The 17,360-nt window shown below is 41.8% G+C and overlaps 1 protein-coding gene across 1 annotated transcript in view; it reads right to left on the bottom strand.

The window, feature by feature from the left end:
* The window catches only part of LOC120057814 (nebulin-like), an 81,379-nt gene that overhangs the window by 59,231 nt on the left and 4,788 nt on the right, over positions 1–17,360 (bottom strand). The window contains exons 2-39 of the mRNA XM_039006278.1: positions 16,773–16,883; positions 16,457–16,564; positions 16,105–16,314; positions 15,778–15,882; positions 14,742–14,846; positions 14,064–14,168; positions 13,843–13,950; positions 13,158–13,274; positions 12,406–12,507; positions 11,904–12,011; positions 11,609–11,713; positions 11,357–11,455; positions 10,641–10,745; positions 10,305–10,412; positions 10,058–10,171; positions 9,615–9,812; positions 9,129–9,236; positions 8,819–8,917; positions 8,444–8,548; positions 8,093–8,200; positions 7,662–7,973; positions 6,907–7,113; positions 6,603–6,716; positions 6,182–6,268; positions 5,750–6,061; positions 4,115–4,321; positions 3,803–3,907; positions 3,581–3,688; positions 3,150–3,461; positions 2,834–3,040; positions 2,612–2,716; positions 2,267–2,374; positions 1,812–2,123; positions 1,475–1,681; positions 1,249–1,353; positions 980–1,087; positions 459–770; positions 23–229 (exon numbers count right to left, since the gene is read on the bottom strand). Of these exons, the coding sequence (XP_038862206.1) occupies positions 23–229; positions 459–770; positions 980–1,087; positions 1,249–1,353; positions 1,475–1,681; positions 1,812–2,123; positions 2,267–2,374; positions 2,612–2,716; positions 2,834–3,040; positions 3,150–3,461; positions 3,581–3,688; positions 3,803–3,907; positions 4,115–4,321; positions 5,750–6,061; positions 6,182–6,268; positions 6,603–6,716; positions 6,907–7,113; positions 7,662–7,973; positions 8,093–8,200; positions 8,444–8,548; positions 8,819–8,917; positions 9,129–9,236; positions 9,615–9,812; positions 10,058–10,171; positions 10,305–10,412; positions 10,641–10,745; positions 11,357–11,455; positions 11,609–11,713; positions 11,904–12,011; positions 12,406–12,507; positions 13,158–13,274; positions 13,843–13,950; positions 14,064–14,168; positions 14,742–14,846; positions 15,778–15,882; positions 16,105–16,314; positions 16,457–16,564; positions 16,773–16,883 (5,763 nt within the window). The remainder of the gene's footprint in view (positions 1–22; positions 230–458; positions 771–979; positions 1,088–1,248; positions 1,354–1,474; positions 1,682–1,811; positions 2,124–2,266; positions 2,375–2,611; positions 2,717–2,833; positions 3,041–3,149; positions 3,462–3,580; positions 3,689–3,802; positions 3,908–4,114; positions 4,322–5,749; positions 6,062–6,181; positions 6,269–6,602; positions 6,717–6,906; positions 7,114–7,661; positions 7,974–8,092; positions 8,201–8,443; positions 8,549–8,818; positions 8,918–9,128; positions 9,237–9,614; positions 9,813–10,057; positions 10,172–10,304; positions 10,413–10,640; positions 10,746–11,356; positions 11,456–11,608; positions 11,714–11,903; positions 12,012–12,405; positions 12,508–13,157; positions 13,275–13,842; positions 13,951–14,063; positions 14,169–14,741; positions 14,847–15,777; positions 15,883–16,104; positions 16,315–16,456; positions 16,565–16,772; positions 16,884–17,360) is intronic.

Raw genomic sequence — 17,360 nt, 5'->3', positions numbered from 1 at the left:
AGATATAGATCCAAAGAATGACCTTGTTCATGATCGCATTGTTAGCACTGGCAAGGACGAGGTCCATGGAGTGCATGTCTTTGGTAAACTTGAAGCCGCTGGGGTGTTGGCGGTAAAGTTTCTCACTGCCAATCATGCCAGCTGTTTTGGCTTTCTCTACATCCAGAGAACCAATGGGAATCCATCCTGTGCCTTTGATGCAAGTCTCATAGTCACTTTTGTACAAATTCTGCAGAAATAAGTAAATACTGTCAGGTTCTAAATAACAGAGTAAAAAAATGACGGACAACATAAAACATTCTCACAGATTTGGATGTGGCTTAACAGCTCAGAATAGGGGAATGGATAAATTATTGATAAATTATTATTATTATTGACTAAAATACATTGTATACAAAAACATGTTGTTCTTGTTTTTTTGTTTGTTGTTATGCATTTATGAATAGAATAATACTCACATCACTGGCAATCGTCTGCATCTGCTTAGCCAACTCCACGTTCATGGCATCGGCAAGCACAGTATAATGGTGCTGGATCTTCCTGTAGCCAGCATACGTCTGCACTGTGGAGGCGTGTTTGGCATGCGCAACACTCATCATGTCTACCGGGGAGTGGTACTTCAGCTTGGACTTGTGGTAGTCCTTCTTGTAGTTCTTGTCACTCTGCAACCTGGCCACCTCCATGTAGTGCACCAGCAAGGGGTCATCTTGAAGATTACGGCAGCCCACTTGTTTTCCCCTATTCTTCTGGTGATTCAGCTTGTACTTGTACTGTGTAAATAAACAATGTATTATTCCCAGAACGAAAGTTAATATTTCGAAGAAGAAGAATTTATTGGACACAAGGTCCAATGGAAATTCTACTTCTGCTTTATCCCAACCGATCTGATAGACTTACATACTCATACAGAGGTTGGAGAGGTTGGAGCACATTGTAAAATGGTTTTAAAGGCTTTTAATTGTTGGTCTGAGTCACTTACATCGCTGGCGATTTTGGTGCCCTGCTTGGCAGCCTGGATGGTGATGGCATCAACCTTCAGGTCGTAACCCTTATTATACATTGCCTCCAGACCTGCTTTGTAGGTTTTCTGGAATGGAGGAGAAACTATTTATAAAAATATGACCAAAATAACACTTGTTAAATACTTCCAAGACATATTTGAAGTTATATTGCAAAAGCATGATGGATACAAAGAGGAATATTTTGATGATAGATAGTAACACACAAGTGTGAAAAAGGTAGCCTTACCTGACTCATGTTGATAGCATTAGCCTTGGCCAGTACAATCTCAGGGGCATCTGACATCACATGGACTGTGAGCTTGTCCTTCTGCCATTGTTTGGTGTATTCTTGCTGCAATCAAAATGATTCACCAATCAATTAACCTAGACTATCATTATAAGACACAACATTAGAAACAAACTGTGGTAACAGCTTTATTTTTCACAAACCTACACGTCCGGTCTGAGCATACCTTGTTCATGATCTTGTTGTTGTCAGTGGCCAGGACCATGTCCATGGAGTCCATCAGCTTCTTGAACTGGAATTTGGAAGGGTGTGTACGGTACTTATGTTCACTCTGGATGTCCGCGCCAACCTTTGCAAGCTCCACCGGCAGTGAGCCAATAGGAATCCATCCCGTTCCTTTCACATAGTTGTTCCAGTCAGACTTGTACTCGTACTACAGAAAGACAGAGTTGAGAAACAGGTGATTAGCAAAACAATAATATGAGTGGCAAGAATGTATAATTTATCACCAATTTTTACTATGTTTAGTTGGCGCTATGTTACTATGTAACTGCTGAACTCACATCACTGCAACTGGCATTCATGGTGCGAGCCAACGCAAGGTTCATGGAGTCAGGGAGAAGAGTGTAGTGGTGTTGGACTTTCCTGTAGCCAGCATAGGTTTGCACTGCAGAGGCTTGCTTAGCATGTGCAACACTCATCATGTCAACTGGGGAGCAGTACTTCAGCTTGGACTTGTGGTAGTCCTTCTTGTAGTTCCTCTCACTCTGCATCTTGGCCACCTGCATGTAGTGCACCAGCAAGGGGTCATCCTGAAGATTACGGCAGCCCACTTGTTTGCCTCTTCCCTTCTCGTACGCCAGCTTGTACTTGTACTGTAAAAATATACAGGTGTTTAGTCAATTACAGAAGCAGCATCTGATCACATTAATTCTCTACACAGTTGATAGCTGATTAAAGTGACAGAAAACAGGATCTATGCAGCAAGCAAACAGAAATGAAATTATTTTACACTTACGTCACTGGCAATGGTAGTGCCTTTCTTGGCAGCCAGAACGGCAATGGCATCAGGTTTGAGATCGTAGCCCTTTTTATACATGTCCTCCAGACCGGATTTGTAGAGTTTCTGAAGAGGTATATGGACACAGCTTAGAAACAGAGCCTAAAAAGGACTATTAAATGCATGGTTCTTACTTTTAAATTACAGTTTGAATGTCTGTGACTTTCAGACTTTTGAAAGTAGTTTTGATTCTATAGATTATCATTAAAATTACAGTAACTAGTTAGAAAGGGGCAACGAGTATGCCGTCGTATACAGTATTAGTTAGTAGTGACATTGGAAGATGTGACGTGATGATCATACCTGACTCATGTTGATAGCATTAGCCTTGGCCAGGACAATCTCAGGGGCATCTGGCATCACATGGACTGTGAGCTTGTCCTTGTGCCATTGTTTGGTGTATTCTTGCTGCAATGTAATTGACACAAACACAGATAAATAATAACATTAGGACAAACGAGAAAACATCACATTTTAAACAATCTGCTTTTAATTTCCAATATGGTGTTACAGTTTATAGTTCACCTTGTTCATGATCTTGTTGTTGTCAGTGGCCAGGACCATGTCCATGGAGTCCATCAGCTTCTTGAACTGGAATTTGGAAGGGTGTGTACGGTACTTATGTTCACTCTGGATGTCCGCGCCAACCTTTGCAAGCTCCACCGGCAGTGAGCCAACAGGAATCCATCCCGTTCCTCTCACATAGTTGTTCCAGTCAGACTTGTACTCGTACTGGAGAAAGAAACAAAGGCAAATAAATTAAGTATTTGATACCCGAAAGCTTTTTAACAGAAAACGTACACCCCTAGTACTAGGCTGAAGTCGCATAAACAGTACTCACATCACTGCAACTGGCATTCACGGTGCGAGCCAACGCAAGGTTCATGGCGTCAGGGAGAAGAGTGTAGTGGTGTCGGACCTTCCTGTAGCCAATATAGGTTTGTGCTGCGGAGGCTTGCTTAGCATGTGCAACACTCATCATGTCAACTGGGGAGCAGTACTTCAGCTTGGACTTGTGGTAGTCCTTCTTGTAGTTCCTCTCACTCTGCATCTTGGCCACCTGCATGTAGTGCACCAGCAAGGGGTCATCCTGAAGATTACGGCAGCCCACTTGTTTGCCTCTTCCCTTCACATGGTCTTTCTTGTACTGGATCTGAAAGGAACAAGTAAAAAATGATCAGATAATCTGACACTATTCAACGTAGGAACATTGTTGTTGACTACATCCTGTATAGCTTTTTATGTTGTCCTGGTGATTTATTGCATACTTACATCACTGGCAATATGTCTGCCATGCTTAGCATGGATGACAGAGATAGCATCTGGCCTCATGTCGTAGCCTTTGGCGATATCTTCCACCCACTTGTGCTTGTAGTGAGACTAGGAGAAATCAAAGAAACCACAGTCAAACATCGCTTATCTATAGGCATTACTTGCACATCTTTAAAATGTCAGAGAAATTGAGTCTGTGTGTGTTTGTGGGTGTGTACTGACCTCGCTCAGGGTCTGGGCGTTGTACTTGGCCTGGAGGAACTGAGGGCTGTCTGCAGGCAGGTTGTACGTGTGCTTGAACTTCTCGCCAGATGCTCTGTATGAAGCCTGCACAGAGAGAAAGAACAAGGTAATCACATTCAACATCCATAGTAGGGAATAGAATACATGGAATAAATACATGAAAACCATTAATTTCCTCATATCTTGTATGTTAACTCAATAAATGTATGACTTCTGAAAGACTAGCCTTGGTGAGCTAAAATAGATCCTAAAAAACAATAAACGATAATCAAAGTTAGTTTAAGTTCTTACGTCATCAAGTAACTTGGTGTTGGTCATGGCAAGGGCCATGTTCATCTGGTCAGTCAGACTGGTGAACTTCAGGGTGCTGGGGTGCACACGGTAGCCGTGCTCATCTAGGGCTGCCTTGGCTGTCTTCGCCAACTCCACCTCCATAGAGCCAATAGGAATCCAGCCAGAACCCCTGTACACGTTGTTGTAGTCAGACTTATAGGTGTTCTGTAGAGACACACAGCGAAACAGGAAAGGTATCACATCAGGTATTAGGACAGGTATAAGGAAAGGTATAAGGACAGGTATAAGGACAGGTATCAGTACAGGACAGCTATCAGGACAGCTATCAAGATAGGTATCAGGACAGGTATCAGTAATGGTATTAAAACAGGTTTTAGAACAGGTATCAGGACAGGTACCAAGACAGGTATCAGGACAGGTATCAGGAGATGTATGAAGACAGGTATCAGGACAGGTATAAGGACAGGTATCAGGGCAGGTATCAGGACAGGTATCAGGGCAGGTATCAGGGCAGGTATCAGGGCAGGTATCAGGGCAGGTATCAGGGCAGGTATCAGGGCAGGTATCAAGACAGGTATCAGGGCAGGTATCAGGACAGGTATCAGGACAGGACAGGAAACGTATCAGGGCAGGTACAGGACAGGTGTCAGGACAGGTATCAAGACAGGTATCAGGGCAGGTATCAGGACAGGTATCAGGGCAGGTATCAAGACAGGTATCAGGGCAGGTATCAGGACAGGTATCAGGACAGGACAGGAAACGTATCAGGGCAGGTACAGGACAGGTGTCAGGACAGGTATCAGAACATGACAGGTATCAGGACCTATATCAGTACAGGACAGGTATCAGGGCAGGTATCTGGGCAGGTATCGGAACAGGACAGAACAGAACAGGTATCAGGACAGGACAGGTATCAGGGAATGTATCAGGACAGTTATCAGGGCAGGTATCTGGACAGGTATCAGGACAGGTATCAGGACAGGTATCAGGACAGGAATCAGGACAGGAATCAGGACAGGAATCAGGACAGGAATCAGGACTGGTATCAGGACAGATATCAGGACCGTTATCAGGGCAGGTATCAGGACAGGTATCAGAACAGGTCAGGTATCAGAACAGGTCAGGTATCAGAACAGGTCAGGTATCAGAACAGGTCAGGTATCAGAACAGGTCAGGTATCAGGACAGGTCAGGTATCAGGACAGGTCAGGTTTCAGGACAGGACAGGTATCAGGACAGGTATCAGAACAGGTCAGGTTTCAGGACAGGACAGGTTTCAGGACAGGACAGGTATCAGAACAGGTCAGGTATCAGGACAGGTCAGGTTTCAGGACAGGACAGGTATCAGGACAGGTATCAGAACAGGTCAGGTTTCAGGACAGGACAGGTATCAGAACAGGTCAGGTTTCAGGACAGGACAGGTATCAGACAGGTACCTCTCACTAAAAATACACTATTGTTCACAAAAATCATTACTACTATTGTCAGCAATGGATGTGGTTAGTGCTGATGCCCACCGGATCGATAGTAGTTACTGCTTATGCACACAGGTCGATAGTACACTTACACAGCCAAGCCTGGTTTCGTACCACCATTATGGTATTGAATGGCAAGGATATTGAAATGAACTCACGTTGCTCTGGATCTCCATCATGGTGCGAGCCAGCTGAACAGGCATAGCCTCAGGGAGAAGAGTGTAGTTGTGGAGGCTCTTCCTGTAGCCAGCATAGGTTTGTGCTGCAGAGGCTTGCTTAGCATGTGCAACACTCATCATGTCAACTGGGGAGCAGTACTTCAGCTTGGACTTGTGGTAGTCCTTCTTGTAGTTCCTCTCACTCTGCATCTTGGCCACCTGCATGTAGTGCACCAGCAAGGGGTCATCCTGAAGATTACGGCAGCCCACTTGTTTGCCTCTTCCCTTCTCGTACGCCAGCTTGTACTTGTACTGTAAAGGAAATACAATGATGAATGTAAATACCATGAATAGCATGTCATGATTATGGTCAACTATGGTTAATCAATAAACCAAAATACAGATTTTGAATTTCTTCCAATTCATACGTACATTGCTGGCAATATTAGTGCAGGCCCTGGCAGCCATGATGGGGATGGCATCTGCCTTCATCTGGTGTCCTTTGAGAATGTCTTGACGGTGAGCGTATGTGTAATAGTTCTGTGATGAGGAGAACGAGAAATAAACACATTACTTACAGACACATTTCAATGAATGCATCATGGTCAATGAATATGTGTATATTAACTGTGTTTAAAAGCATTCAATTAATATATATACATATACAGTATATATATGTGTGTGTGTGTGTGTGTGTGTGTGTGTGTGTGTATAAAATAGGACTGTAATCAGTCAACATATAACCAACTATACAGTATAAATAAAGGCACATTTCAATTAATGCATGGATGTATATGTGTATTGATTGTGTATGATAGCAAAGGTATATAATAGTATGGACTGTGATCAACATGTAACCAACCTTGCTGATGTTGACAGCGTTGTATTTGGCTTGCATGAACTCTGGTGCATCTGCAGGGAGATTGTAGGTGTGCAGGAACTTCTCTCCACTGGCTTTATAGTCATGCTGCAAAAAAACACATCATAACAACAATAGATTTAAATCAACACTTCTGTTCAGTTCAATTAAATTCCATCCAACAAAATGTATTTAATACAAAGTGTATTTCAACCAAATGTATTCAATAGAAAAATTCAATTCAATGGACAACCATGGATTAGATTTTTGGCCTTCCTAGTAAGTAAATACTACTCACAACATTCATAATCTTTTGGTTCTGCTTGCACAGCTCCATATTCATGCCGTCCATCTTGCTGGTGAATTTAAAGTTTTCAGGGTGCTGCCTGTACTTGTGCTCGTCCAGAGCGGCGCCGGCCTGCTTGGCTAGCTCCACTGGAATGGATCCGATAGGGATCCAGCCAGTTCCCTTCACATAGTTCTCCCAATCCGCTTTGTAGTTCACCTGCATCCGGCAAGGAGAGGAGACAATGTGAGAAATGCTGCAAAAAGCCACTACAATAAAAATCGAAGATGCAGCATTACAACTTACAAGTTAAAGCTAGAGTTTCTAAAGGCCAGAGGCTAGTACTTTTCCAACCAGGCTAGTAGAAAATGTGCCAAACTAGCCCACCAGGCCAGTGAAACGTTTTTATTTTTTTTATTTAACTAGGCAAGTCAGTTAAGAACAAATTCGTATTTACAATGACGACCTACCCCGGCCAAACCCTAACCTGGACGAAGCTGGGCCAATTGTGCGCCGCCCTATGGGACTCCCAATCACGGCCGGTTGTGATACAGCCTGGAATCGAACCAGTGATGCCTCTAGCACTGAGATGCAGTGCCTTAGACCACTGCACCACTCGGGAGCCCTTAAAACGTTATCTTTTCAAATACCGCATGGCACAGATTTTGGACGCTTCACTAGTAGAATGTCACCTGGGTAGAAATTGCCCTTCTGGCCAGTCAGAAAATAATTTAGTTCTATCCCTGGGTAGGAGTCAGAGTACTCACATCACTGGCATTGGTGTTCATGTTGCGAGCCAGCTCAAGGTTCATGGAGTCAGGGAGAAGACTGTAATGGTGTTGGACTTTCCTGTAGCCAGTATAGGTTTGCACTGCAGAGGCTTGCTTAGCATGTGCAACACTCATCATGTCAACTGGGGAGCAGTACTTCAGCTTGGACTTGTGGTAGTCCTTCTTGTAGTTCCTCTCACTCTGCATCTTGGCCACCTGCATGTAGTGCACCAGCAAGGGGTCATCCTGAAGATTACGGCAGCCCACTTGTTTGCCTCTTCCCTTCACATGGTCTTTCTTGTACTGGATCTGAAAGGAACAAGTAAAAAATGATCAGATAATCTGACACTATTCAACGTAGGAACATTGTTGTTGACTACATCCTGTACAGCTTTTTATGTTGTCCTGGTGATTTATTGCATACTTACATCACTGGCAATATGTCTGCCATGCTTAGCATGGATGACAGAGATAGCATCTGGCCTCATGTCGTAGCCTTTCGCAATGGTTTCCTCCCAGCTTTGCTTGTAGTAGTTCTGAAATAAAGCAATACGGTAAATAAATACACTATTTCCATGAGACACTAATACAACACAGTATAGGCATGCAGTGCACACCCAAGAAGGCACAGTTGTATTTGGAGGAAAGATGTCTACACAGTGCAGAGTAGTGTGCTCTTTATATAACGGGCAGGCAGTGATAATCTGATAAAACATTTGATAATTCATTAAATGAAATATGAATATGAGGCGTAACTTATTAGTGTTGGTCAACAGTACCTTGCTGATGTTGTAGGCGTTGCATTTGGCCTGAAGGAACTGGGGGTCATTATGGGGCAGAGAGTACTTCTGGTGGATCTCCTCAAGACCCTTCTTGTAGTGAAGCTGCAGGGGAAGAAGAATACAAATTGTATTGAGTGCACAAACACATATTTATAGATATAAAATAGGTGTTCCATCCAAATAAATGAATTACTGATTGTTTCATCTTTATTTATATATTTTAAAAAAATCATATTTGTACTAAGTTGAATATGTAACCGCTATGAAGTAAACAGTTTGCTCGACACAGGGAAACCGCCCCATGATGTCTAAATGATCTGAATTACACGATTCTATCATCCAATAATGTTAATACTGTATAATAACACTCACATCACTCCTCATTAGCTGGTTGACCTGGGCCTGCATCATGACTGGATGGTCAGCGATGGAAGTGAACGGGACGGTGTCTGGGTGCTGACGGTACTTTCTCTGAAGTGGAGGAAAAAAGGGAACAAATAGGTCAAAGCAGATGAAACCAATCTTGTTGTGTTTTTATATTGTCAAGGCAAGAAAAGACCATACATAACAAAACATATCAAAACATTTTTATTGTGAGAGCTATGGTATGGTTTCCTGATTAATGTACCACATTATGGCAAATAAACTTAAACCTTGAACTAGATCATGTTGTAGTAGCTACCTCATTGAGGATCTCTCCGGCTTTCTTGGCCTTCTCCACTTCCATGGAGCCGAAGGTGACCCAACCAGATCCCTTGGTGAAGTTGTTGTAGTCTGAATGGTATTCATTCTATAGTGAGGGAAAATAACCAAGTGGGAGTAATACTTTCTTTATACTTCTACCGTTTTTGAAATACTCCAATATTATAAAAACCTTTTCCCCAGACCTTTAATAGGATGAAAGCAAACAAAATCAATCGATCATTCAATTCGATCAATCAGCCAGATTAATTAATTAATCAATCAATCAATCAATCAATCAATCAATCAATCAATCAATCAATCAATCTATCTATCTATCTATCTATCTATCTATCTATCTATCTATCTATCTATCTATCTATCTATCTATCTATCTATCTATCTATCTATCTATCTATCTATCTATCTATCTATCAATCAATCAATCTATCAATCAATCTATCAATCTGGGTGATGGTGTTCTTACGTCACTCTGGATGATGTTGGCATTCTTGGCCAGGTCCAGGGACATGGCGTCGTAGGGCAGGAAGTAGCGGTTGTGGATGGTTCTGTAGCCGGCCATGCTGGCGATACCCTGGGACTTCTTGGCCAGGGTGTTAGACATCATGTCCAGCGTGGTGATGTACTTGGTCTTTGTCTTCTCGTAGTCCTTCTTGTACTCACGCTGTGGAGAGAGTTTGAGAGAATTAGAAGGTGAGGCACCACATACTCTCTATGAGAGTATGTCACACTGACAGCCACTATCCTCATATTTCTGTTTCATACCAAAACTAAGTGGAATTTACTTTACTTTATTAGATTTATTTGTCAAAGACATTGCACATCAACCAACATTTCAAATGTGCCCGATTAAGCTAGCCGGCTAATTTTTTGTCAAATCTTTATTCCCTGGGCAGGAAAATGACTTACATCACTCTGTATTTTGGCCACGTGCATGGAGTGTAGCATCTTGGGGTCGTCGCGGATGCTGAGGGCTCCCACCATCTTTCCCTTGTTCTTCTCAAAATCCTTCTTGTATTTGACCTGAGAGCAAAGAGCAAAAGTTAGGTCAAGGCCTATACTACAAAGTACACCAAAGGAAACTGTCAGCATTATCAATATGAATACTAATATTACATGTATGTGTAGATGTTTATTTCAGTGCATGCATACTCACGTCACTGGCTATATTTGTGTGGGCACGGGCTGCAAGGATTGAGATAGCATCACCCTTAAACTCAAACTGCTTGGCTTTTGCTTTCTCCCAATCATACTTGTAACAATTCTGCACAGAGTTACAAATACATTGAAGATATCAGTATCATGCAAGTAAAAATCAGGAGGGTTTATCCAATGAGGTCAACAATAACCAACTACAATGATTGTGAAATGATGTCAATACAAGCATATTATTTTCAAATCATATTATAACAAATGAAATTATAACTGGATTCGAATTACAACTGGATTTTAAAAACATTATCTACAGTATCATCAACAGAATTTGGCTTACATCACTAAGGTTAAATGCATTAACTTTGGACTGGATGAAGAACGGGTAGTCTGGGGGCAGGGCACACTTAAACTTATCCAACTCATACGCTGCGTGGTAGTTGAGCTGGAAAAGACAGGAAGAACCTCATGAAAATACAGTACAGTCAGGTACAGGAAAATGTACGGTTGGCACTATGTAGAACAGAGGAGAGCTATATTGTGGAGAAGATGAGTACTACATGGGTCATTCCACACCACTAGAGGGCAGTGCTGCCTGTCTCAAAGGAGTGAGAGGCCTCTCCTTTTCAGAGTAGTCTCTCATAACTGTCAGCCCCCCTCCTCTCATTTGAGACTAGGGTTATTTTCAGCAGACTGAATGCATGTTGCTATTAATACTACAGAGAGAGAGAGATAACACTCTCTGGTTTCCATGGCGTCCGCAGGAAGACAGCTGAGCTATGTGCTAAGTGGATGAATGAGCACATTTTCAGGCAACAGCCTTCAGGAACCTTTAGTGTCATGGCAACGGCTCAACCTTGAAGTCTCTTTTCTGGTATTTGTTCCAAAATTCGAACAAAATTCTAAATCATATACTTTTTAACAGGTTGTTCCATTGAGGTCAAAATACCTATTTTTTAAGGGAGACAGATATACGTAATTGTAATTTCATACTGAAGCTATTTAAAATGGAACTTAACACTCATATAAGGTCTGTCGTAAAAGTTGAATACATACATCACTCAGCTGTTTGGCGTTGATGGCAGATTGCACTTGAACAGGCGAGTCTGTCACTTGCGTAAATTTCACTGTGTCCGGATGTTGCCGGTAAACTTTCTGCAAAAAAAAGTAAATTATACATATCAATATCAAGAATAAAAAAGAAAGAATTATGTCAATCTAATGTTCAATGGAAAGGCTTTATCCATGCTAATCATAGTGCAACTGACTGGTTATAATTTGTACAATTTCCTCAAGAGGCATACTTACATCTTTACACTGTGCAACTTTCTTATAAGCCTCATATTCTGGCGTCATGGTTTGAGGATAGAAACATCTTGTCTTGATGTCCTCATAATCTGCTTTGTAATTTTGCTGAAAAGACAGAAGAACAGATGATTACTTTCTAATCACTGAGAGTGAACTTGCCTGTCGTACACTGGGCCCTGGATCAAACTAGTGCACTATATAAGGAGTAAGGAGCCATTTGAGAGACAACCAATGTGTTACTCTTAACAAAGCATCAGAGAAGAGAACAAAATAAAAACAATGCAACATGACTTACCTCGCTCTTTATCTCCTCCACTTTCTTGCAGTGAAGCATGTAGATGTCCTCATAGCTGCCAATATAGTGTCCCTTCACCTCATTCTTATACTTGTCTTTATAATGTACCTGTGAGGGGAGATAGAGGGAGTAAAGATGAATCCATGTAAGATCCATTTGCCTCTTACATACAATAATGGAGATCCACTTTAAATGATCAGTTGGGTCGTTGCTGCCATTTGTAATGTCTTTCTTGAACTAACACTATCCCTTGTCTTTTTTAATAGCACTGACTTTGCTGATAGCTACTTTATTGAGAAGAAATGTACTTACTATGACTGTGTGGTGTGGTTGTCCTACCTAGCTATCTTAAATGCACTAACTGTAAGTCGCTCTGGATAAGAGTGTCTGCTCAATGACTAAAATGTAAAAAGGAATTGTAAAACGTGCTGTTCAATGATTTGTTGAACAATTTAAAAAAAACATTAACATCATCAGTGAAGACTATGAAGGGAATACTCACGTCACTGAACTTTTGTACAACAGAGTCCATCTTGAATTTGGGCGTGTCACAGTAGTTGATACTGGACCCCCTCGATTTCTCATAGCTGGCCTTGTACACTTTCTGCAAAGGGAGTGATCAGAGAAGAAATGGCAAACAAAAGTATTTATATGTCTCAAATGCATATCAAAGTTAGTATTTGGCTTTCAATTGATGAAATTAGGCAAAATGAGTAAAACTATATCCATCTTATTTCCAAATATAAGGCTCTATGAATGGCTACACTAATTATTAACAAGTTGACAGTGAATGACTAGTAACTAACTAGACTCATCAAAGTAGCGCTTGGGTCATGTTACACCTTCAGTGGTTAACTACAGTATAAGTGGCTCCTGATAATTCAGTAAGAGGGGGGTGCACCCTTACTCACTGTCATGATTTAACTAGCAGGAATCTGCTATGATAACTTCTACCCTGTTAGCAGCCAACTATCAAACTGTCCAACTAGCAAACTGCCAACTGTCTAGATAAAAATGTACTAGTAAAAACTATACAAGTTCATTTGAAACACGAGTAGTGACTTTTGAGAACGGAGATGAAAGATAACTGTTGCTGTCTGCCAGAACATGGGATGGGATACTGAATGATTTTCTGTAACTAATGACTGCCTCTCATAGAAGAGACGTGATTGTTTAGCTTCCTGTAACTTCTGTCTATTTGAGTATGACACCTGTTTGGACCAATGGTTCAGTCTCCCCGACTTAGACACTTACGTCACTCAAGATGGTGCCAGCGTATCTCAGCTGCCTGAGCATAGGGTTGTCAGAGGCTGGGAGAACATTGTAGTCAGCCACCGCTTTGCTCTTCTCATAGTCCTTCTTGTATTTGATCTGAGGAGAGAAGAATGGGTACAAGTCAATACATTATATATATGGTTTGCTGTGATACAGTGATTCATGGCAAGGTTAATACAATTACTCATCATCATAGCAGATTTTGGATTGAAGTGTTTAAATTTGATTGAAAAATGCTTATAGGCAATGACTCCTTTTCAAAACTAAAAAGCTACAGTTTTGTTACCACCTACGTTATAGCCTAAATGTTTTCAAACTACTGTTTGCCAGTGATTTATTCTTTATCAAGTGTTCTGATTCTGGGTACAGAACATGTGTGGGCACATCTTGATGTCTGCGTGACAAAAGAGTCACGGTGTTGACTCACGCTCTGTTTAGAGCTCGAGGTCAAACTAGTGTCGTGTGTCTCTCTGCTTGCTGCCGCATGAGATGGATCTATAAAAATATACTCAGCCAGCTCCCACTTCCCTGCTTCTATTCTCTGAGAGAAGCAGAAGACAGCTGGTTGGTTGGTTAGCTGGTTGGTTGGTTGGTGTGTGTATGTGTGTGTATGTGTGTGCTAGTGTGTTCTCCTTTATGTCCCTCTGAGGGCTTATAGACTCACTGAGCTGGCAGCGTGACCAGCCTTCTTGTTCTGTTTGTATTCTGGCGTCTCAGTTTGCATAAAATTGATTTGGTCTTTTATGTCCTCATATGCAGCCGTGTACTTTTTCTGAAATGAGAAAAGACAAATATAGATATGACAGGTTATGATTTGATGAAGGCATACTGTAATGTAAATTATGCCAATAAGTATTAATATGCTATACAATAGTGGGCTCTTACATTGCTGACGTTGTCCATAGCCACCCTAGCAACAGCCACATCAATGTAGGGCGTTTCACACCAGTGGCCCTTGACGTTCTTGTTGTAGTCCTCATGGTACTTGAGCTGCAAGAGAAAAGCAAGGAAAAGTCAGACATTGGGGTCATTTAAAATAAGCTACTGAACTAAAATGGCAAAATAGAGGCATGACACAATCAAGAAACACTTAAAATATTATCTGTCAAAATGTTGCCTTAAAAGTCATTCAAAACAGAATGATATGAACATTATAGATGGATGCTGAAATTGTTGGGGCCTACAGGGGGTGTATAAAACATGTTGGGAGCGGTGAGGATTTAAAATAATCTCAGGCTATTGTCGTTGCACCACGTCTGTCTGCCAGAACAGGGCTGCTGCCTTCCAATAATATCATGGAGCAGGTGGCAGTCATCCCCCTCTATCTCCCAGGGACAAGGACAGCAGGGCTGGGGACTTTACCCATGTCAGGCAGTGACTGACAGCACCCACTGGTCCACCCTGTCCTCTCTGTCAGGACTCTACAGCTAAGGGCTATGATAATGAGTCTCTCAAATGTCTACATTACAACGTTGTCAAGGATGATGAGAAGCCATTGTCAATGAATCAGTGTGTGTGTGTGTGTGTGTGTGTGTGTGTGTGTGTGTGTGTCACACCACTTACGTCACTGCGCTGTTCAAAATTTTTCTTGGCCATCTCCATATCATTAGAGACAGCCAGAGAGGTGTACTTCGCCGTGCGTTCAGCATGACCCTTCTTGTACAGGATCTGCAGAATGGAGCAGAACAGAATGGTGAGAGGAACAGAAGAGACACAGAGGAGAGACAGGAAAGTAAGGAGGACAGTGTGTTAGAAGGGTGTGTGCTGGATTCGAACCCATATTAACACCAGCTTATTCGCTCTGAAAGCAGCAGCAGTGACCGCTAGGCCACCCCAGGCCATGACGAGATGTTTCTCTAATCAATACCTTTGACACAACATGTGATGCCTGTTAGCTACATGTGGTAATGCTCTGCATGATGATATCTAACTGGAAAAGCCAATAAACTGGATCAGCGGAAATCTGAAGTTCACTTTAAAAAAAGGAGCGACAGCAGTGACCATTTTAATTGCATCCTACATGTAGAAATAGCTGCTCAGAGGAAATGTTTCCATATGGAACATCTGAGTCAGCAGAAAACAAAAAGCTCAGGAAGCAAAAATAGAGTTTTTAAATGAAGGGTGTAAACTGTGTTTTCCTGAAGTCTGATTGATGTAGGACACCTTACTGTCAAGTAATGCGATGTGAGCAATGAATTGTTCCAAGTGAATTACAAAGTGAACCACCACACTCATGGATGTGGTTCAGCTGACTGACTGACGCAGACACTGCATTCTAGGAAGTGTTGTTGAGAAGGATATTTATGACTTACAACATTTAAATCATAGAACAACCAGTTATAACAATCACTCAGTGTAAGAAATGAATGCTGTTCAAATACAACTTACAGTAACTATAAAACAGTAACTATAAAACAGTACTATAAAACAGTAACTATAAAACAGTACTATAAAACAGTACTATAAAACAGTACTATAAAACAGTACTATAAAACAGTACTATAAAACCGACTTAACACTGATATCAACTTGCTGTAATTACAAGGAAAAGTGTAGTTAAGTGTAGGTTAGAATACCAACAGGTAGTTGCAGTACTCACATCACTGAGGACCTCCTGTGCCTTTGCCACCCTGCGCAGCTCAGGAGAGTCACTGTAGGGATAGCACATGGTCTTGTCCTCATCCCAGGCCTCTGTGTACAGTTTCTGATCACACAGAAAAACAAAAGGAGAAGTTGCATCGGCTCAAATATAGAAAAGCAATCTACCTTTTTTTGAATAAAGATGAATTACTTAGATCATTCTTGATTCACCTGAATTGAGTAATCTACGTATAAAATATTATTATAATCTCCTACGACTCAATAAATTAGCCTGGGACAAGTGTTGTAACAGCACCACTAGAGTGAAGGCTGAGTATGAAGTTACCTTGCTGTAGTTGGCAGCATTCTTCACAGCCAGGACAAGCTCAGGGGCATCAGGGGGCAGCAAGTACCTGTCCTTAGTCTCATCCCACTTGGCCCTGTACAGAACCTTGCTGATCAACTCCGAGACATGCTTGACATGGGCGATCTCTCTGGCCTCCCCATCGTACAGACTGGTACACCTGACCTTATTGCCCTCCATCCGGTATTTCACCTGGTAGAGGCAATGAGTCAAGTGTCGATTTGACCAAAGTTTTATTTTGATATTATTATTAGTGACAGTGCAACATTGACTGAGACTGTGATATATGATATCTATCAGAGAAGTGGACAGAATAGAACCGAGGCCTCCATACCTCAGACAGCTGCTCCTGAGCCTTCTTGATCCGGACCATCTCAGGGGTGTCAGCCGAGATGTCATAGGGTTTCCCCTTAGCCTTGTCATAGGCATGACGGTACTTGTTCTGTTAGGGACACATCGGAACAATATGACTTCATAATCATGATCCAAAGGGGGGGGGGCATGAAAAAAGCATTGACTTGGGTTCTCTTCATTAGGCAATATACGGAAGAATACTGACGGAAACAGAAAAGAGACTACCTAGACTTTTCAAAACGTTTTGCTACGATGTACCCTAATGAACATGACCTGGTTGTAATGGGCTTGCTTACATAGGAGAACAAGTCCAGCATCTTCTGGCTGTGGGCCAGGTAAGGAGTCATGAACTTGGAGGTGTCCACCTTAGCCTTCTTCCTGACGACTCTTCTCACAGGAACGCCAGACTGGGGAACAGAGGTAAGGCTGTTAGTCATGTGTCAAACTATGACTGTTGTTCCTTTATGAGAGGAAACCAGACCAGAGGTACACATCCATTTACAACAAAGAGGCTAGCGAGACAATACAGAGAAACCAGAAACAAGACAGAATCAATGCTACTGTAACAATGACAGAATAGTAGTATTATACTAGGTGTAATATAAATAAATGGGTAAACAAGTGAATTACATTTTGACTATCATAAGTCTCTTACAAAAGGGACACGTGTGTGAAAGCAACAATGACTTAGTCTACTTCATGCTACTCTGCAACCAAGTTCACTTACCTGCAAGAATTCATTGCAATGGCTGATTAAAAAAATCACCTTAGCTACTAATTGTGGTATTTGACTGTATCATCAAGGCATTAAATGGAATGATTAGAAAACAATGTAATTCTACATGGAGGTAATGGGATGGGAGATAATATGGTATTGGCTAGGT

This window comes from Salvelinus namaycush, chromosome 13 (assembly GCF_016432855.1).
Source record: "Salvelinus namaycush isolate Seneca chromosome 13, SaNama_1.0, whole genome shotgun sequence".
NCBI classification, from domain to species: Eukaryota; Metazoa; Chordata; class Actinopteri; order Salmoniformes; family Salmonidae; genus Salvelinus; species Salvelinus namaycush.
This window is presented reverse-complemented; position numbering and strand designations above follow the sequence as displayed.